This window comes from Camelina sativa, chromosome 19 (assembly GCF_000633955.1).
Source record: "Camelina sativa cultivar DH55 chromosome 19, Cs, whole genome shotgun sequence".
Classification (NCBI taxonomy): Eukaryota; Viridiplantae; Streptophyta; class Magnoliopsida; order Brassicales; family Brassicaceae; genus Camelina; species Camelina sativa.
In genome coordinates this window covers 3,831,406-3,853,477 of record NC_025703.1, presented here as the reverse complement: position 1 = coordinate 3,853,477, position 22,072 = coordinate 3,831,406, and the positions used below count along the sequence as shown (strand labels likewise).

Below are 22,072 nucleotides of genomic sequence, written 5' to 3'. Positions count from 1 at the left end.
GTTCATATTACATCACATGGAAACGTCGAAATTGCAGTTTAATGCTGTTTTTCTTTATATAATTTGGAAATTTTAGATTGAAGCCGAACGTGTTGCATTTAAAATTGTTGCTCGTTAAACACGAGATATATTATTAAATGTTTCAAAAACTGAAATCAAAACAGTCTTTGAGAAGATAATTAAGAGGAAAAAAAAACCACTGTTTATTATTGGAGTTTTTTTTTTTTTAAATAGGCCTTATTCTATGCAGGTGAAACCATACTCCCTCCTCTGAGCTAATATTAAATGGTCTTAAATCATATAGTTTATAATGTATGGAAGCTTCATTTTTTTTGGAGATACACAAACACAACGACCTGATTGAATTTTATTATTATAATATGTACTCGTTGGACACGCGGAATATTATATGTTGTAAATTTTCAGAATTAAAAAAAAAAAAAACGATGTAGATCATGCAATGAATCATCCTGTTTAAATAACAGTATGATAGGTTAGTCAAATAAATATATAAAAGCATTATAATATATAGGCTAACGTCAATAACCATGTACGTAGCAATCAATATATGATCCAAAACACGATCTTGATCTATAAAATAAAATATTAAAATGATAAAACGATGCCTGGTTGGCATATTAAAAAAAAAACATAAATGAGAGATCAATAAGTGAATGAAAATCACTATATAAAGAAAGCCTTTGAGATGTAAAAGAACCATCAATACTTCTAATTCTGTTGAAGAGCGAACAAACAGCAACAAGGAAAAAAAAAACAAAAATGGCTTTGCAAAAGTTTCCTCTCTTGGGGCTGCTTTTGCTCGTAGTTATCGTCGGTTCTCCTGCAAATGCTGGTGATCCTGTTTGTCCCCCGTCTACCAAACTAAGCCGAGGAAGTTTCCCTGAAGGTTTTCTTTTTGGCACTGCTACTGCGGCTTATCAGGTACCATTTATATACTAGATTAGCCTATATGTGTTTATATATATCATTTGCTAAACCCATCAGCTATTTTTTTTTTTGGTTATATGTCATTAGGTTGAAGGTGCAGTTAACGAAACTTGTCGTGGACCAGCCTTATGGGATATCTACTGTAAAAGATATCCAGGTGAGCTAATGCCTCTACATTTACTTTTTGTTTCTTACAGTCTCTTAAATCTAACTTAGAATATTGATTTAACTAAACTTAATTAATTTGCAGCGAGATGTAATAACGACAACGGCGATGTGGCTGTTGATTTCTTCCATCGTTACAAGGTATCTATTAATGAATACCTTGGTTGGTCCGATTTAATTATACTAGATTTTAAAAATTAATTTGTCTCCTCTGCGAAAATGTTTGTAGGAAGATATTCAGCTCATGAAGAGTCTAAACACAGACGCCTTCAGAATGTCCATCGCATGGTCAAGAATATTTCCTCGTGAGTGTATATCGAATTTATTGTATTTATATGCTCGTTGAATATTAATGAAACTAAACAAATGTTTATTTTAAAATCAGATGGGAGAAAGGAGAAGGGAGTGAGCAAAGCTGGTGTGCAATTCTACCACGACCTCATCGACGAGCTCATCAAAAATGGTTATATATATTTTAAAGCATTTATGTACATAAATAAATTAATCGACAAAAAAACTCTATATCTAAATAGGCTAATACCCTTATTTTTCTCTAATACAAATATTTATATTTGTGATTAGGTATTATTCCATTCGTGACTGTTTTCCACTGGGACACCCCACAAGATCTAGAAGACGAATATGGCGGCTTTTTAAGCCAAAACATTGTGTACGTTTTCGTAAGACGCAGTTAAAGCTTATACGAGAGACACTCTTCACGTGATTTTAATTAATATCCCTTTTTTTGTTGCAAAAATACAGGAAAGACTTCAGGGAATACGCAGACTTCGTTTTCCAAGAATACGGTGGAAAAGTGAAGCATTGGATCACATTCAACGAGCCATGGGTCTTTGCTCACGCCGGTTATGACGTAGGAAAGAAGGCACCAGGACGTTGTTCTACTTACGTCAATCCTTTATGCCAAGATGGACGATCAGGTTTTGAGGCTTATCAAGTCAGTCACAACCTCCTACTCTCTCACGCAGAAGCCGTTGAAGCTCTACGAAAGTGTGAAAAGGTACATACATCATATACAAAATCATAATTACTTATTTATCGTCATGATTCAGATCATAATTACTTACTTATTTTACTTTTTTTTGTGTAATTTTTATTGGCTATAGTGTAAAGGGTCGAAGGTTGGAATCGCACATAGTCCGGCTTGGTTTGAGCCACATGACTTTGATGATGCACAAGACGGTGCGTCTATTGACCGTGCACTTGACTTTATGCTCGGATGGTAAGTAATTAATCTCTATATATATATGAAAGAAAATAAATGCTCGTATATAATTTCTATTTTATTAATTAAATGGAATTTTAATTATTTTTATAGGCATTTGGACACAACTACCTTCGGAGATTATCCACAGATTATGAAAGACATTGTTGGCCATAGATTGCCTAAATTTACCACTGAGCAGAAGAGAAAATTGAAAGATTCGACCGATTTCGTAGGACTCAACTACTACACTTCAGCGTTTTCAAACCATCTGGAGAAGCCAGATTACACTAAACCAAGATGGTTGCAAGATTCTCTTGTTCAATGGGAGTGTAAGTTTTCGTTTTCCTTTTACTTGATTAAATAACTGATACCAAAAAGTCTCCGGAGTAGGTTTGAACGTATAGAATTACTTATAGTTGTTACTAATTAACATTATTATCTTTAATTTTCCAGCCAAGAATGTACAAAACTACAGCATTGGTAGCAAGGTATGTATGCGTTTTGGTTAAGACTTTCCCACTTTGGCACTGTTTATTATACTGTCGTCTACTGATACCATGTTTTTTTCTTTTTTTTTTCTTTCAGCCTTTCACCGCTGCATTGAACGTTTACTCTAGAGGTTTTAGAAGTCTTTTGAAGTACATCAAAGATAAATACGCAAACCCGGAAATTATGATCATGGAGAATGGTAACTAGATATTCTATTTTTTACTGCTAACTAGTTTTCGGTGCTGATTATATTTTATGATAAATATTAAATATACAATTATCTTGATGTTGTTTTTCTAGGATATGGAGAAGAACTTGGGGCCACCGATTCGGTTGCAGTTGGTACTGCTGATCATAATAGAAAATATTATCTTCAGAGGCATCTTTTGAGTATGCAAGAGGCTATTTGGTAAGTAGTACTTCTTTTTTTATACTATATCATAGACTAACAATTTGGGAGAATTTGATGAAACATTTGTGTAAAATGTGCAGCATTGACAAGGTGAGAGTCACTGGATACTTTGTATGGTCGTTGTTGGATAACTTCGAGTGGCAAGATGGTTACAAAAACAGATTCGGACTCTATTACATTGATTTCAACAATAACCTCACACGTCATGTGAAAGAATCGGGCAAATACTACAAAGAATTTCTCGCTAATGGTGTCCGTCCCTCCGCGATCAAGAAGGATGAGCTTTGAGCTAAATTTTGAGGATTTGGTTTCATAGTCCAATGTTTCTATCTTATGTTTTGATTATGTGATTGACCAAGATTCAAGAGGTCTTGGTTAGAATAAACGCAAGTCTCTTCTTCGTCATATTTATTTATCAATCTGTAGCTGATTTGACAAAACCAAAAGCCTTTGGTTTCATAATAAATGATCCTTTTTAGAAGTTGCTATGTGAAGTTCAGAAGTTATACATACATTTACCTTCATAACATAAGAAACAACTGCATTGCATGTATAATCTAAAACATACAAAAAAACATTTGTATTATACAACATGAGTATTTTGTAACGAAGTACAAGTTAAAAACTCACTGATCCAACAAAGTGATTGATCGGATCAGTCCTTCATCACCCCTAAAACAACCACCAAGATATCCCACCGCAATCTCCAAATACAATATCCCAACAAAAACGTTTTGAAATTGTGTAACGTTGCTTTGTTATTTTGATCAAATATCAACAGGAGAAGCATGGTGAATGCATATAAACCACTGGCCATCAATCCGTTCAAACACATTCGAAACAAACTGAGCTCCCCAACTACTACTCCCTTTTGTCTTCACAAACTCCATACACGTTACATAACCTACTTCGCCTCGGACATGAGCCTCGACATCTTTCAGCTCGATCTGTAACGGAAAATCATAGTTCATCCACACAAATTCCCAGCTTTCAATCACATAATCATACCCTGTTATGCCTTTGGCTCCTGGATGGACACAGCAGGGGTTACCGGATTTTGACCACAGAGATTGCATCGCAGCTAAGTCCCCGTTTCTGAAAGATTGGTAGAACCTAGAATTAGCTGACAAAACAGAGGCTTTGTTGTCTTCTTGAAGCTCTTTTAGTTTGTCCCGTATTTTAGCTGCCTCCACGTAGTTTTCTTCCTGGATCGCAATCTCGAGATCTTGCTTCAACGTGTTCTCATCCACTGATATGCTCTCAACATCTGCAGTTTGGTTACTGTCCTCGCGTTTCACTTGACAAGGCCTAAGACGAGAGCCTGCATCAAAATGTTAAAAGTTACATTAAACAAAACCAAGACTCAAAGAAAGGAGTCTCATCTAAAACTAGATATTCTACTAGATAAGATGCTCGAACTCACACGGTTCTTTGTTTTGCAGCTTGAGATGAGCCAACCCAAATGCATTGCTGGCTGAAACCATGTTGCAATGAATGGGATAAGATTTAGGTAAGTGAAGCAGCTTCGTCGAACCACCAAACAGAGAAGTGACATCTACTGAGCTTGAAACCTATCAAGGAGCCAAAGATTAAAGGCCAGATTAGCACAACAATAAATTCATCAAAATTGCTCAAAGTGGCAACAACAAAGTTCGGATCTTGAAGAAGACGCTGCATCTCAGAGTTGAAATTCAAACACTTTCTAATCGTTAATAAGGAAAATATTGACTTCATCGATCCAAATTTCTTCTAGGGTTTAATCTCAGTACAATACCTAATCAGCTAATTCGTAAGAATCTTCACACCAGACAAAGATTAAAACTATGCCCATGAACAATAAACCATCCAATCTCAATGGGTTCATCTTGTTGATCGACTAAACCTCAAGATTTCATATGACAACCATAGATTGGAGCTTCAGAACTCGAGTAAAAAAAAATCGGAAGTAATGTCTTCCAAGGAGAGAAATTTTGGCTTACTTTGCATAAGAATCCAGACCCATGAAGCGCCATTGTTAACAAGGAATCGAAAATTTCAAAAGAGCTTTCCCGGAAAATTTTGGCGATTAGAGTTTCAACTTTCAAGTTGTTTTGATCATCATCAATCAACAAAGAAGATAGGAGCTCAAACTCAAAGGAGACAGTTCAGTTAGACTCCAAGATAAAAGTAATGGGCCTAGCATCAAGGCCCATATTTCATCATAAATAGTCCATTAAGGCGTAGGCTAATTTATATTTTAAGGGCTATATATGCTGTACTTATTTTGTTTTGTTCTTTGTGTTTAAAAATAAGATATGAATATAATTTAGTCACCTAAACGAGCGTCCCATTACACCACTACACTAGAGTTTCTAGAGAGTGTTTCTTTTTTTGCCAGTAATGATCAAAAAGTTTACGAAAACGATTTGATTACGATAGATTACTTGAATGTTTTAAAAATTATGGATGAACTATAATAAAAATTTAATAAACTGTAAGTGTGATGTATATGACATTCAATCTCGAAAAGCTGTGGTATTATTTTAATTGAGAAATTTTATTTTTAAGTTTAAAATGAAGACGAAACTCCGCCTGATATTTTTATTTATAAAAACAAAACAAAAAATGAAAAGAAACTGTAATGTAAAAAAAAAGAACTGTAATGTTCAATGCTCACAAATTAAAAAACGAGGAATTTAAATGGAACAAGCAAACAATTTCTAATTATGACTTCAACATCATGTTGACAATTTTTCGTATTATATAAATAATACCAACGTTGATTTTTTCAAAAAAAAAATATATATATATATATATACTATACATTATTCTGTTCGTCAAGTATTTAATTATGATATATAAAAATATTCGATACCAAAAAAGAAAGATTTTGTTTCTTTAAAAAATTATATATATAATTTTAATGGCCGGAGGCGGGAGTTTAGTTTAATAAACCAAAGCACTTGAAAAAAATTTATTCTCGCCGAGCTTCTCCATCGCCGGCGATGGGCTGCATTTGCTTCAAACCTTGGCGTCGATCGCCTTCTCCGTCGATTACTTCCACCGTCATCGACGAACTAGGTAAAACAAATTCCGACGAAATTCTCCCAGACCCTCCTCCTCTGTATTCGCGTTCTGAAGAAGACGATGAATCGAGAAGAACTAACCTAATCAATAATTTCGACCTGCAGATAACAAAGGAGAAGACGAGGGGAGTACTTGTCCCAGTTTCAGGGAATTTAGCTTGGAGCTTTTGAGAGTTGCTACTGACGGTTTCGCCGCCGGCAACATCGTCTCCGAGCACAACGAGAGGGTTCCTAACATCGTATACAAAGGGAGGCTCAACGACGGCAGATTGATCGCCGTCAAACGGTTTCAGAGGCTTTCGTGGCCTGATTCTTTCGAATTCATCGTTCGTCTTTTACCTCTTTTGATTACTTGCTCAATCAGTTTTTGATGGTTGGATTCAAATTTCTTTGGTTTTGCTTAAGATTTGACTAGTGTTTTTTAAGCTTAGATCCCCAATTTTTTTTTTCCGGTTGTTCATCGTCTTTGACTTTTGATTGGTTATTGTTTCCGAGATACTTCTCTTGAATGTGACAGTGTTCTTGATTTTGGTATGTTTAAGAGGCAAATTTCATTTCTTTTTGAGTTATTAGAGGAAATTAGGTTCTGAGCTTGACCTGTTGTTGCAGAGGAAAATTTCATGAATGTGGCATTTTGTTTTTTTTTTCAGGAGGAAGCACAAGCTGTGGGGAGGTGTAGGAGTGAGCATATGGCTAATTTGATTGGTTGTTGCTCAGAAGGTCACGAGAGGCTGCTCGTTTCTGAGTACATGCCTAATGGAACACTCGCAAAGCATCTCTTCCACTGTGAGACTCATTGTTATTTGAGTTCCTTGATTAACTCTCCTGTCTCTGATTTCTTTTGGCCTTGACTATATGCTCTAATTAAGTGGTTTGACTATTGTCTCTTAAGTTGTTTGACTATGAAATTGTTTTCAGGGGAGAAACGACCAATGAAATGGGAGATGAGGCTGAGAGTTGCGTTACATACTGCCATAGCGTTGGATTACTGTAATGATAGGGGAATAGATTTGTACCATGATCTTAACACCTACAGAATATTGTTCGATAAGGTTAAAAATTTTCTTGCAGTTGGACAACCATAAATGTAATATTCATTATCATAAGTTTCTTACAAAGTATTTAACAGGTTGGGAATCCCAGGCTGTCTTGCTTCGGTCTAATGAAGTGTAGCCGAGAGGGGAAGACTTATAGCACTAACTTGGCATTTGCTCCTCCTGAATATTTGCGTCTAGGTATGTGCATCCAACCACTCTTCTCTAGGGAAAAGTTCTAAACATCTGAAACCACTCGTAACTTTTAAACTATTGCTAGGTACTGTGATACCGGAGAGTGTCACATTTAGCTTTGGGACCTTGTTACTGGATCTCATGAGCGGCAGACATATTCCACCGAACCATGTAACTTTCTTCTCACAAAGCAAAATATCTGTTGGTCCTCAAGGTGTCAAATGTCAATCTTTATAGATGAGCTGGCTCTTGTTACTTAGACTGTAATTAGTTGTATCCTGAGGCATGATTTATATGATATGTAAATGTATCTTGAGAAGTTTCATCATCTGGCAATGTCATTCCAGGCACTTGACCTGTTCCGTGGCAAAAACTATCTGGTGCTAATGGATTCAGCTCTGGATGGTCAATTCTCTGATGAGGATAGAACAGAACTAATACATCTAGCGTCCCGCTGTTTACGGCCTGAACCAGACGAGAGGCCAAGCATAAAATTTCTCATGTCGGCACTTTCAAGGCTTGAGAAACGAGCTGACTCTTGGCCCAACGTCAAAGGAGAAAACATCCCTGTAAGTCATCACTTCACTAATTCTTCCAAGGTTTCGGGTTATGCAGACTTTTCTTATGTAATCATGGGACTTAATAATGACAGAGTCCATCATACACTAAACCTGAAACAAAGCAGCAAGTGCGCTTGAGTCCTTTTGGAGAAGTATGCTGGAGAATGGATCTAAGTGGCATACACGAATTACTCGAGAAAGTCGGATATGGAGAGGATGATGTTGTTGTCACAAACGAGGTATATATGTCTGTGATGAACATAAAATCTCTTGATACATTCCAATATCTCATTATCATGAGTTCAAAAATATTGCAGTTCTCATTTCAAATGTGGACGGGTCAAATGCAAGAGAATATGGATTACAAGAAGCACGGGGATGCTGCATTTCGTGCTAAAGATTTTGAAACCGCAATCGAATTCTACACAGAGGTATCAATTTGAATCATCAAGAACCTGTCTTCTTTTACCAGCAAAGATACATTATTTATAAGGATATGAATATCTTCTTATCACAGTTCATGAGTGGAGCACCAGTGGTATCACCAACAGTATTAGCAAGAAGGTGTTTATGTTACCTAATGAGCGATATGTTCCGCGAGGCTTTAAGTGACGCGATGCAAGCTCAGGTCACATCACCAGAGTTTTCAATCGCTCTCTACTTACAAGCGACTTGTCTCTTAAAACTTGGGATGGAGGCTGAAGCTAAAGAAGCTCTTAGACATGGCTCTTCTCTCGAAGCTTTTTAGAGTTACCAGCAACAACAACAAACAAAAAAAGCCAGATTTGTACAGCTTCTTTCTCTGCATACGTATATTTAGAAATGTGAATACACACATAGCACATATACATGTTTGCTTCTTTGACTTGGCTTGAGAGAACCTTGGTGTACCATCAGATTTTTTGTGTGCTAAAACCGGATTTTCTTGCCGTTTTCCCTTGATCTTAACTGGATTGTGGATTTTTAACTACACATTCACATTACTTGGCAATGTTATGATATATAGATCATCATTGTGGGCTTGTTGTGAAGGCATGTTACAAAGTGAAATAACCACCATATTATCTTATGGAAAACGCAGTCGCCATACAGTCACAAAGAAGTTGAAAGCCACTGTGGCCTCTGCTCAATTTCAGAACTATATAAACTATCTCTACTCAATTACATCACAACTTTGATTACAAGTAAAACTCAAGCTCTCCGAGATCAAGAGATAAAAAAATCAAATACAAAAAAGAAAGTAAAGAAATCTCAGAAAAAAACAAAAGAAAGAAAAATCTCAGAGACTGGTTTTGTTTTGCTTTTTTGTTTTGTTCCTTTTATGTGGACAAGACATTGGTTATGTTCTTCCCCTGTTCAGATACAAGATAATGATCTCGATGTCCCCTTGAGCCTTGAGACCTTAATCGGCCAGCTGCTTCTTCCATCGCCTTCACGCTGCTACTCTCTAAACCGCTTCTCAGCCATGCAAGGCTGCTTATATCCGTTGCTATAGCAGCTAGTTCGTAACTCGGAATTGTTGGTGGGTCTAAGTAATCCACAAAGTCTGGACCCAACAATGAGTCTTGCTGAACGGGATTTTCGCTGCAACAACCATTTCCACATGTTGGAGGCACAAATTGTTCGCTGTAAGATCCTTCAACCACTCTTAGCATTGCTGTGTCTTGTTTAGATGATTGGAATTGATTTTTGTCTTGTATATGTGGAGAGGATGATCCTTCCATATGATTGTACGCACTATTAAAAGAACTGAGCCGAGCTACAGGGCGGAAAAGCGTTGGAGGATCATTACCGTCTTGCCTAGAAATAACTTCTCCGTTTGTCTCCTCTACGCATTGTTCTTCAGGCATTTCCATAGAGGCAGCCCCTTTGACTTCCGGAGACACAATTGGAGTAGTTACATGACCACCATCCCCTGAAGATAAAATTTCTTCTGGCAAAGCTATTGTTGCCGTTCTGTCAAATCCAGGATCTTCTTCGACAACTAAGCTTCCAGCTCCCATATTCTTGGCCTTTTCATCCATAAATCGACGTCGTAGAGTGGAGTTCCAGTGGTTCTTGATAGCATTATCTGTTCTTCCAGGAAGAATTTTCGCAATTACAGCCCATTTGTTTCCATGGATGGCATGTGCTCTGATGATAGCCTGGTCTTCTACCGCTTCATAAACCAACAAACAAAAAGATACAACGAAGTAGCCTGATTTAGTGCTACTGATGAAAATGGTATAGAAACAGAGTTTAAAGTTGATATGAAAAGAACACAAACTAGTAATGCCTAGGCCCTTGGAAGCCTCGTACCAATCAGCGCCAAATACTTCTACAGCTAAGCAGAGTTACTATCCTCAAATAAACCGTGTTTTTGATCAGCTACAACATCAAATGGTATCCAACCTAATTTGTTGTTCGTTATGGATTCAAGGAAAAGTTCACAAGCCATAAAAATCCCGAATTGACACACCCTGAAGAAGCACAGAATCCAAAGATCATTTCTTTTCTAGTTTTTTTCAGTTTTACATCACCGTACCTCGCTAGTGATGATGTCTCAGCCAAAATCACCAATTCAATTCCATTTCACAACCATACAAGTAAATCACAGAGCAGATCCAATAGTCAAGTCTCTCTCCAAAAAAAACAGAACAAACATAAAAGAACCAAAAACAAAAAAAAACCCTAGATTCTCTCAACTCACCACATACCAATCAAAAATTCGAAAAGAGAAGAAGAAGATCACAGCAACAATCCGATCGGAAAAAAAATCAAAACCCCAAATTCAAATCAAAAACTGGGAAAATGGATTGAATGATACCAGTAAAGGAGTTGCGCTTCACAGATGGATCGAGCTGATTACACCAACGAAGACGACAAGACTTGCCTGAACGACCAGGAATACTCCGAGCCATCAAACTCCAATTCCTCGGTCCAAACTTCTCAACGAGCTCACTCAACACAACATCCTCCTCCGGTGACCACGGTCCTTTTACTCGATCTTTCCCTCCTCTCCCACTCGCCCTTTCCTCAACGAACCCCGCCGCATCTTCTCCACCATCGCCGTCGCCATCGCCATCACCATCACCATCTCCTCTGCCAATTGCCACCGATTCTTGCACCTCCCTGAATCCTGATCGTCTCACAATCTCTCCCTCCATACGGCTTCCGTTCTCGTCCCTCTCACCCACCGGACTTCTTAAACTGTAAAAGCGTTGAGTTCTCGTTGGGGTCGGTCGCGTGAGCACACGCGAGAGATTCGTAGGGCTTTGTGTTTCGGTGGGATCATTTTTATTCCTTTTAATTACAGTTTTGCCCTTGTGATTGACATTTACATTATTATCCTCACTAAAAATCCTCTTTCTAAAATTTTGGTCAAGCTTTTGTGAGGGAGGTTTAGGTAAATTCATTAAAACGGAAGATCTTTGGGAGGTTGATGACTTTCTCTGGCTTCTGGCGGGAATTTTTCATTATCTGGGGGACTAAGTACTTTTTATTGGGCCTATTTAAAAAGCCTATTCTTCTGTAAATTAGGCCTCTTCGTGTGGCCCATCCAGTGGATGATGAAGATGAAAAGTAAAGAACTGTCTTTCTTTTTATTTTGATAAAATGTGGAAGTCTTTTCAAGTTATAAAAACAAATGCTAAATATGAAGTACGCAGACCTCATTATTTTGAAAACAATTTTTAAGTCCAAATGTTTGATCTTGAAATAGTGAAACTATATAGATAGATCTCTAAAATCTAAATAGGTTTCTAAAAGTCAACTCACAAACCAATAAACTAAAATTTTGAGTTTCATGAAAATGTATTCAAGATCATCAAGGAGTTGATCGTGTCTACGAAAAGGCTTTGAAATGGTGTTTTTAATTTGAAAAGTCAATGGTAATCCATTCGCCTATGATATGAGATGGCGAAAGCTAATAAAGAAAATGTTCATGCCAACGCTTGAACATACAAGAAACAGTCGGATTATATTATTACACGATCGAGAGCGACCTTTGCCTGACAACAAATCTTTAGATCTGACTATTTATTTAATTAATACGGGGTTTCAGATTATGGCGAGAATGGCCGTTTACTATGTACTAATGTACATTAACCTACAATTTAATGGAAATCTAAACTTTATCTTTACAATAAACAAACACATACTATATAACGACCTCGGAAAATAATGATTAAGCAGAACAACTAGGTCAAAGATAAAACACATCGGAAAACAATGATTAACTGGAACAACTAGGTCAAAGATAAAAACAGTTGTTGCATTGCATCCGAGAGAGTACGTACGCAGTATATAAAGAGGTAAAATAGGTATCATATAATAATGATGATGTGTTGACTCGAAAAAATCATACAGATATGAAATGTATCTATATGTGAAACGTACATAAAACTATATCTATCTACACAAAATACAACACGTTTCTCGAAGGTATTGTAAAGTTGACTAAGAAGAGGCTTTCAAGTTTCAACTTGAACACATGGACCGCTTTCTATGCACGTATCAAAATTCTTCATGTCATAAGAAAATATGTATATTACTAAACCAATTAATAACATGGTGGGAGCCTTTTTATAATGAATTTGATCAGTAGTTGAATACTACCCAATTTGTCATACAATTTGAGACAAAATCAATTGGCCTGTGTCTGGAGTGCGTCGCATGTTTATTTCTGCATTTAAATAAAGCCAAAAGCAATATGGGTTCGTTGATTCCTTAATTATATCGAATTCAACACACTTTTTAAATATACGATCTCATATGATTCTTGGATATGTTTTACTTACTCTAAATTTTAAAATACGAGTAACAGTAGCAAATGGAAAAGAATAGGACCATTGGGTTTTAGGTTTCTACTTAAATAGTTGTAACTTTTAATTCATTGATACAATGTTTTGAGAAATTATTTTGCGGATTTTTAATGCTCAATTTTATTATAAATCTGTCGCTAAAATTGTGGTTGTTACTTAGATATCAAATTAGATAAGTAGTTGTCTATATTGGACTTGTAATACGTATTATAATGAGTTAAGATGGTTTGTGTTGAGACGCAAAAAATTTTGGATGACTTTTGTTATTTCTCAACGAAAATTATAAACTAAACTAATAAAGAGATCAAGTGTTAGAAATTTAGAGAACGATGTCTCTACTAACAGATTGAATATTACCTATTGGCATAGCTTCGCTAGAAAGAATATTTCAATATCTACAAAAACACATGCATACACGTAGACAAATACATACACGCCTAATTGATTATGCTATAACAGTGATCGATATACATCATCAAGCCATCAACTCAGATCTAATATTTATTTCTTTGTTCTAAATTATACATTTCTTTTAAGAAACTTAAATTAGAATGGAGAATGAATTAAAAATTTTATTGTTTAAATTATACATCAATTCTAGTTATTATCAGTAGTGTTTGTATAATTTGTATGTGTACGATATAAATCTTTGTTTTTTTTTGTGCACCATAGAAATCGTATTTTAAATTTAATATTCTAAAATATCTGCACACAAATACAAGAAAAAAAAAACGAACTCTTAAAATTGAAAACTATCTAAACTATGTGGCAGTAACATTGGATAGAACTTACGTGGCTAGCTAAGGTTCTAAAGAAATCCATATTGAGAATCATGATGTATATACTTCTATATTCAAACCATTATCTTAGACAGCCCTAGTTACCATCGTTCGTTAGTTACCACTTCGCATTCTATAAATTATTAAGTAGAACCACAATTCTCTTTGCTTCAACATCTCCATAACACACATCTCTCTTTGTCTGCTCGGTAGCTCTCATCTTTCTCTCTCTAGGGATGGAGGGTGTTAGGGTATCTCTTGCTTGTGCTCTACTTCTTTTCGCAGTCTCTTCAATAGCTTCTGCGGCCATTGTCGAACACACCTTCAACGTAACTATGCATTCTTGCCTCCTCTTCTTCTTCCGCTAAAATTGATTTTTATTGGCATGTTATAAGCGTATGATATATTCGATACGCTTATAATTAATTGTCTTGTATCGGTTCAAAACTTGAAACAAGATGATTCTTACTTATTTGAAAACCAAATTCATGCTTCTGCCAAATGTTGTGATTGTATTTGATTATAGGTGAATCTAGCTAGAATTAATGTGAAATATGAGTTTATTTAACTAGCTAACTAGCTAGTACGAGCATTGACCAGTCATATCCCTAACGACGTGAGAGATACTTGGATTTTGCCAGGTACAAAACTTAACGGTGTCTCGGCTGTGCAAACGGCAAGTGGTAACGGTCGTAAACGGAAGCCTGCCTGGACCAACAATACGCGTTAAGGAGGGTGACTCGCTCGTTATTCACGTCCTCAACAATTCACCTCATAACATCACAATTCATTGGTACTCAATTAGTTGATTACGGTAACCTCGTTTTAATTTATATATTAATAGTTTGCTTAACTAATACATGATTACGTTTTCGTAGTTTGGCTTTACTAGACGTTCGCCTTTCACCGTCTCTTAGTTATTTCCTTTCTCGCATAGAATACTCAACGTTGTTTTCGAAATATAAAATTAATATATGTAGATATTTCATATTTGGAGTATAGTCACTTCGGTCCTTCTTTTTTCCTTCGAAATTAATTAGGGTTATGATCACAGTATAGTTATATTTTAACAAAACGTACTTATCTAAAAGATGAATGTTTTTTTTTTCGTTTTGATTTTTGTTAAAAGGTTTAACGATTTTTATTTTTGTATTTGTGTTCAAATTTTCAACAAGTTTAATTATCTTAATATTTTGTGTACGTACACGACGACACAGGCACGGGATCTTCCATAGACTAACAGTTTGGGCAGATGGACCAAGTATGATAACGCAGTGCCCAATTCAGCCTGGCAAGAGATACGCTTACAGATTCAACATCACCGGCCAAGAAGGTACCTTGTGGTGGCACGCACACTCTTCTTTCCTACGCGCCACCGTATACGGTGCTATCATCATCCGCCCAAAATCCGGCCACTCTTACCCGTTTCCCAAACCTCACAAAGAGGTCCCCATCTTATTTGGTATGTCTCAAAATAGTATATGTTTTATAAAAAAAAAAAAACTGGATTATATACTAACTATATTATAAGCTAGATATATATTATTAGGACAAATAATATTTCATTTGTTGTTAAAAGTTAAATGCGTCGTACTCCTCAGTCTTTTTTTTTTCTTTTCTTTTTGTGTGTTATAGTGATATTAAATTATATAAATAGTTAATACTTAATCGCACACGTTCAGTATAACTTCAGTTGGTTAATGACGTACGGGTGTTGGTCCTTGTCTTTTAAAATTGAAACGTCTATATACTTCAGTAGCTGGAATTGGCCAAATCAAAGTATTCGATGTTCTACATTATTATAAAAACAGTACTATATATATATTAATATCTTAACTTTTATATTAAAAAAAAAAAAAACAGGTGAATGGTGGAACACCGATGTAGTCGCGTTAGAGGAGACTGCAATCGCCACCGGAGTTCCTCCAAACAATTCCGACGCCTATACGATCAATGGCCTTCCTGGAAACCTATATCCATGCTCCAAAGACAGTGAGTCAAAAGATCAACAACTAAAAAAAACCCAAAACCAAAATATTTACTAATTAGTAAAATGACCAAATTAAAACAACTAAATAACCAAATTTCTAACCATACTGTTTGAATAAAACTTAACATTTTACTAATTAATCCTTTCATTATGAATCAAAATAGGAATGTTTAGCCTAGACGTGGTAAAAGGAAAGAGATACTTACTTCGCATCATAAACGCGGCAATGAACATGCAAATGTTTTTCAAGATAGCCAATCACAGGCTGACAGTTGTCGGCGCTGACGCAGTCTACACCGCCCCTTACGTAACCGACGTCATCGCAATCGCACCGGGTCAAACCGTTGACGCACTCCTCTTCGCCGATCAGTCCATCGACACCTCCTACTACATGGCGGCTCATCCTTACGCCAGCGCACCATCCGTCCCTTTCCCCAACACCACCACCAGAGGCGTCATCCACTACGCTGGCGCGTCGAAATCACAGCGAACGAAGCGCGTGTTGATGCCGAAACTACCTTCCTTCTTCGACACGTTAACTGCTCACAAATTCTACTCCAGCCTCACTAGCTTAGTCGATGGACCTCACTACGTACCAGTACCTCGCCACGTGGAAGAAGAGATGTTCGTAACCATCGGGCTCGGGCTAGAAGCATGCGCAGATAACACCACGTGTCCAAAATTTTCAGCTTCTATGAGCAACCACTCTTTCGTGTTACCTAAAAAGCTATCGATCTTGGAAGCTGTGTTCCACGGCGTCGACGGGATTTTCACGCCGGATTTCCCAGACCAGCCTCCGGTTAAGTTCGATTACACTGACCCGAACATAACTCAGACGAACCCCGGACTTTTGTTCGCTCAAAAGACAACGAGCGCCAAGGTTTTGAAATTCAATACGACGGTGGAGTTGGTATTGCAGAACCATGCGCTTATCGCGGCGGAGAGTCATCCCATGCATCTTCACGGATTCAATTTCCATGTTTTGGCTCAAGGGTTTGGTAATTATAACGCCAACCGTGACCGAAGCAAGTTCAATCTCGTTAACCCGCAATTCCGTAACACTTTGGCTGTGCCTGTTGGTGGATGGGCCGTGACCCGTTTCACTGCTGATAATCCAGGTAAGAACTCTTTCAGTCCAATTCTTTCATTATGCTATTTTACAATTAATGCACGAAACCTAAAATATTGGATAACATATTGGTTCAGGTGCGTGGATTATGCATTGTCATATCGATGTTCACTTGCCGTTCGGACTAGGGATGATATTTGTGGTTGAAAACGGACCGACCAAGGCGACCACGTTGCCACCGCCACCACTTGATCTTCCCAAATGTTAAGCAAGAATATTACAAAATGATTATTAAAAACAATAAGAAGATTATTTAGAGCAAAATAGGACAAAAATTTGCCTCAAACACTCAGTGAGACTTGTTTGATTTGCTCTCTCGTATTTATTTTGATGTAGTCGGTAAATAAAATTAAATTGTAGTTCCCTTCATATGTTTTTGTTACCAATTGTGTGTTGTCAATGATTTATATGGTTTATTTTCTTATAAATTTGTCATTTTTTACATAAAAAACTAGATATATCCGTGCTATACACACGCTTATGGCTTAATGTTTTTTTAACAATTGTGTTAGTAATTTGTTTTTTTTTTTTTTTTTTTTTAGTTTTTTTAATTGTTGAAATTTTGAAAAATAAATTTTTGACAATGATTTTTTTTAATACTTCAAATAAGTTTTCTCATTTTGTAATTGAATTATTAGATATATGGATGAACAACTTTATTTCAAATGAAAGCTTGATCTAAATATGCATATTTTGTAACAAAGAGATTTTTGGTTGAATAAATTTTACATTCATTCAAAAGTAGTGTAAGTATTTAGATAACTTCATACTTAAGCTTCTCAATTATATACTATAAAACACTAATATTTTTTTTTATCAAGAATTGCAGTTTGGCTAACTCTATAATAGATATAATTAAGATAGACAATTTCCTTTTATGTTAGCTCTTCTATTTCTTGAATATAACTCTTAATTTTTTTGTAATAATAATTTCATTTAATTTTTTTTTTTGACAACTTCTAAATATTAGAATATGAAAACCCCTTTCTTCTTTGTCTCTGTATTTTTCTAACTAACATTCTACAGTTTAATTCAATTATCTTCCATTTGATAGTGAAGAAAACCTCAATCTTCATCATATATAAAATTTTATTTCTTTTGGGACAAACTTTCATGAATTTTTCTATATTATTAAGAAACATCTCGATTATTCGTACAACTCTTCAGAATATTGACGAAATTATAACGCCTAAAACGATACATTCATGGTTTACGCCAAGAGGAAGAAGTGGCTCTTTGATTCACTCATCATGCCCTTTTATCTTTTGGTGATGCATGTACTTTCTTGGGACATGTTCTAAACCTCTCTAAATATCTTATGTGAATATTGAAACTGTTTTTGGGATATATATATATATATATATATATATAAAGACATAAGATGTTTCATATTCCTTTTTATTTTAGGTTTGTTTGCTTTTAATGATGATAGACATGTGGCACTCTCTCCACTGCTGACGTATCACTCGAATGGAGAGAGTTAGCCAACTTTTATATTATAGATTAAATTATTACATAGTGATAGTTTGATACCTTAAAAAAAAAACGGGTACGCAGTAGTGTGATCTTGAGTTCAAATATTACAAAATATAAGCACAATGCTGAATGATATTATTATTATTAATTAGCCCAATGATTCGAAGTATATTATTAGTAGGGTTTAGCTATACACTAATTACAATTATAGCCTCACTATATGCAACTAATACATAGATGCATCTCTTTCTCAACCAATAAGCACAAATTAGTAAAGAATATACAAAACCAAAATTTTCCTTATGACCTTATCGTCGTGACGAAAGTTATCTTTGTTAATCAGTTCAGAATTATTTTTTTTTTTTGGTAAGACAAAAGGAGACAAACCTCCCTTAAAAAATAAAAAAGAAAATTACGAATAAATCCATTGAGAGGTCACCTCCCCACGCGCATCTTCCATCATGAGAGAAAGAAGAGCTTCCGGACAGGTATCGAACAACTGCAAGCCAAATGGATGAGTGATAGACAGGTTTTCACCCAGGGTATCAATCCCCTATGCAGTTGTAGTACAAAGGGTTATCAATCCAAATGGTTGTGTATTGCTAGCAGGAAGGATATGATCAGAACAATGCAAGTCAAGCCAAGCAATTAGGGTTTTGGTTTTAACGATTCCTAAAATAAACAAAGTAAAGAATATAAACAAGTAAACCACACGACCTAAGCACTTGATGCAAGCAATCGAGTACATGATCGAGTGGGGTGATCGAGTATGCAAGTGAGATATGAACAGCTCGAGGTATTACTCGATACAGGTTATCGTGTACCTGATCAGGTAATTAGTCGAGTAAGTGAAAGAAATGCAAATAAATAAAATAAGAAAGTTCCTAAGGATGGGGGTAATCAAATCCTAAGTGTTCTAAACCAGTATGGATGCCTTACATGCCTCAAGCAATTATTTCCTAGATAATGAACCTCTAAGACCTTGTCACCATACTTTCGCACTAGCAACAATCAACCTTGAACACATTACCACACTGTCGCACTAGCAATATGAACAAGCAGGCATTAAGAACGATTCATTATTGTCAGTAGACTTAAACTCATCTAATTTTGTTACTCAAAGTTAAGTAAACCTCTAGCATTGGCTAAATCAAGCATTTTATCTACTCCTTTCGGCCTGTAGCATTTGTAAACGCCCTAGATCTAATCTCAACCTTTCGGTCTGTTGACAGCATTAAGAGCACCAATCTAGAAGGAAATCTATCAATCATTTACAATCAACTAAAGCATCCTAACCGATCAAGAACACAAAATCATCTATCCCATCCCTAGAAACTTTACTACACTACTCGGACATAGAAGCGAATAACAAAGCAATCAAAATGAATGAAAATGACATTGTATTAAAAGATAGAGTAGAGTAGAGAAAGTAAAGGATATAAATCTAAGAAAACTACAAAATAAAAATGCAAAACAAGAAGAAAAATGTTGAGTCGCCCAGTTCTCTCACAGAAGCTCTCGCTCTCTGGTTTGAGGGTCTGCGGCGTGCTACTTTGCAAGCTAGGGGAAGAGGGGGTTTACATATGGAAACCCATTTGACCTAGCTTCCCAGACCTGCCCAATGATCTACTCGATGGGGTACACAAGGGTGAAGTCGGGTTACTCTTCGGGTGGATCTTTGGGTTACTCTTCATGCTCTTGGATCCTCCTCGATCGTGTTGGGGTTCGGACTTGTTATTGCAGCTCGATGGCTCATTCGGGTACATGCTCGAGTTGTCCTTGTTTTTCCCTATTTTTGGCTCTTTAGCACATGTTTTCATCCAAAATATGAAAATGCAAAAATGCAACACCCTAAATGCTCTAAAAGTGAATTCCTACAGTAAATGACCTAAAAATGCTAAGTTAGAGGTATGAACAATGCAAAATATGGACAAAAAAAGATGCTAAAAACATGTAAATTAGAGAGTTATCAATGAGTAAAAACATAATTTGCTAAACCGTCGGCAAGACGATTAGCCTCCCTGTAAACGTGTGTAACCCAGACTGACCAGTCTTTTGATAAGAAGCCATAGCGCAGACGTACTAGGAATGACAAGGGATGAGTATCATGAATCCCCGTCTTGAAAAAACCTACTACCAACTCCGAATCGACTTCCAACTCCACATGTGTCACTCTTCTGTCCCACGCAAGGGAAAGCCCATAGTACACTCCCCACAGTTCCGCTAGGGGATCCATACAATATCCTATGTTCAGCGCAAAACCATGAACCCACCGCCCTTCACTATCCCGGAGAACTCCCCCAGCTGCAGCACACCCAGGATTCCCCCTCGAAGCGCCATCCGTATTAAGTTTAAACCAGCTTTCCTTGGGAGGACTCCACGCAATCTGTCTCTCCACTTTCACACCTGTACTTGTGGACCATCGGCTCAGGGAGTGAGCATTGCATACTTCCTTTGCCATATCCTTCACAAACTGGATCCTATCTCTACACTTCCCCACACTACCAAAGACATTCCCACATCTCCACTTCCACCCCCATCACACAGCCATACCGAATAAAGTTGCCCAAGGAACATCAAACGGAACTGACATATTACTCAAGTTCCCTGAAACCCATTCTAACAAAGTCTCCCCAAAGAAATGATCTCTTCTATCCGCGGCCACAAATCGATTCCAAAGCCCCGTCATTGCTGGACAGTCTCTTAAAATATGAATAATCGTTTCAATACCCCTTTTACACACCTGACAAACGCTGGAGTCACACAAATGCCGCCTCTGTCGCTCTGAGTTAGTCATAATAACTTGGTTGACAATCAGCCAGAAAAAAACTCTCACCCTTTCAGGAACTTGAAGTTTCCAAAATTTACCAAACAGAACCCCCATATTTTCTCGTGGGACCACATTCCTCGTGAACCAAGCATACGCTGCTTTCACGGTAAACTTGCCATTCGGACTCGCGGGACCACATTCCTCGTGAACCAAGCATACACTGCTTTCACGGTAAACTTGCCATCCGGACTTGATCCCCAAGATAGTCTATCTCTCGCCCCAGTCACTGTATCAACCACCACAGTCACAAGACAAGACAGAGTAAATTAAGACACAAACGGGACAATCCGTGCCACATCCCAACCAAAGTCCGTAGACCATAAATCTCAAACCCGTAAGTTGAGAAACTCACCCGGTATATCTACCAACGCAGCCTCAGCGAGTGGTGTAGTAGACAGCCATTTATCCTTCCAAAAGCTAATAGACGTACCATCCCCAAGCACCCAACTCATACCCGGGATCACCACATCTCGCAAACCTGTCCCCACACTTCTCCAAGTCGAAGACCAGTTACTCCGCACCGCTGACCAAGATGTATCTCGAAGATAACCCACCTTGTACTTACTCCGCAACACACGGGCCCAGAGACTGTGATCATCATGGACTAAACGCCACCCAACTTTTGCTAGCAACTATATTCGATGCTGCTGCAGTTCGTATACCAAGTCCACCATCACACTTTGGAGAACAAACTTTTTCCTAGGCGAGAAGGTGCTGCTTCTTCTTCTCAGGAGTGCTACCCCAGAGAAAAGTCCTGGTAATCCTGTCCAACTCCGCCAGTGTTGACTTAGGCAGCAGGATAGTACTCATCGAATGAATTGGTATGGATGATAAAACTGCTTTAGAGAGAGTAATCCTCCCTGCTAAGCTCAACGTTCTCCCCTTCCATCCTGACAGCTTGGAAGCGACCCTCTCGACAACCTCCCCAAAGGTACTCTTATTCATCCGCTTATGGATAATTGGCATTCCGAGA

The 22,072-nt window shown here is 37.1% G+C and overlaps 5 protein-coding genes across 5 annotated transcripts; 3 read left to right on the top strand and 2 right to left on the bottom strand.

The window, feature by feature from the left end:
* On the top strand, positions 715 to 3,720 carry LOC104764620 (beta-glucosidase 23). The gene is made up of 13 exons (XM_010488185.2): positions 715 to 942; positions 1,036 to 1,105; positions 1,199 to 1,254; positions 1,343 to 1,418; positions 1,499 to 1,576; positions 1,696 to 1,783; positions 1,876 to 2,131; positions 2,238 to 2,353; positions 2,450 to 2,667; positions 2,792 to 2,826; positions 2,924 to 3,026; positions 3,128 to 3,236; positions 3,320 to 3,720. The coding sequence occupies exons 1-13, from the start codon at positions 781 to 783 to the stop codon at positions 3,525 to 3,527; spliced, it is 1,575 nt and encodes a 524-aa protein (XP_010486487.1). The 5' UTR covers positions 715 to 780; the 3' UTR covers positions 3,528 to 3,720.
* On the bottom strand, positions 3,771 to 5,356 carry LOC104764619. Its single transcript, XM_010488184.2, has 3 exons — positions 5,219 to 5,356; positions 4,663 to 4,810; positions 3,771 to 4,560 (listed from the first exon to the last, which is right to left on the bottom strand). The coding sequence occupies exons 1-3, from the start codon at positions 5,249 to 5,251 to the stop codon at positions 4,007 to 4,009; spliced, it is 735 nt and encodes a 244-aa protein (XP_010486486.1). The 5' UTR covers positions 5,252 to 5,356; the 3' UTR covers positions 3,771 to 4,006.
* On the top strand, positions 6,187 to 9,018 carry LOC104764618 (probable serine/threonine-protein kinase At5g41260). Its single transcript, XM_010488183.1, has 10 exons — positions 6,187 to 6,299; positions 6,410 to 6,630; positions 6,955 to 7,090; positions 7,223 to 7,356; positions 7,434 to 7,539; positions 7,619 to 7,704; positions 7,881 to 8,102; positions 8,186 to 8,332; positions 8,411 to 8,524; positions 8,611 to 9,018. The coding sequence occupies exons 1-10, from the start codon at positions 6,224 to 6,226 to the stop codon at positions 8,839 to 8,841; spliced, it is 1,473 nt and encodes a 490-aa protein (XP_010486485.1). The 5' UTR covers positions 6,187 to 6,223; the 3' UTR covers positions 8,842 to 9,018.
* On the bottom strand, positions 9,193 to 11,353 carry LOC104764617 (myb protein-like). Its single transcript, XM_010488181.2, has 2 exons — positions 10,900 to 11,353; positions 9,193 to 10,251 (listed from the first exon to the last, which is right to left on the bottom strand). Exons 1-2 carry the CDS (start codon positions 11,237 to 11,239, stop codon positions 9,413 to 9,415), a joined length of 1,179 nt encoding a protein of 392 aa, XP_010486483.1. The 5' UTR covers positions 11,240 to 11,353; the 3' UTR covers positions 9,193 to 9,412.
* LOC104764616 (laccase-7) lies at positions 13,807 to 17,213 on the top strand. Its single transcript, XM_010488180.2, has 6 exons — positions 13,807 to 14,003; positions 14,316 to 14,467; positions 14,892 to 15,136; positions 15,538 to 15,666; positions 15,829 to 16,782; positions 16,871 to 17,213. Exons 1-6 carry the CDS (start codon positions 13,911 to 13,913, stop codon positions 16,999 to 17,001), a joined length of 1,704 nt encoding a protein of 567 aa, XP_010486482.1. The 5' UTR covers positions 13,807 to 13,910; the 3' UTR covers positions 17,002 to 17,213.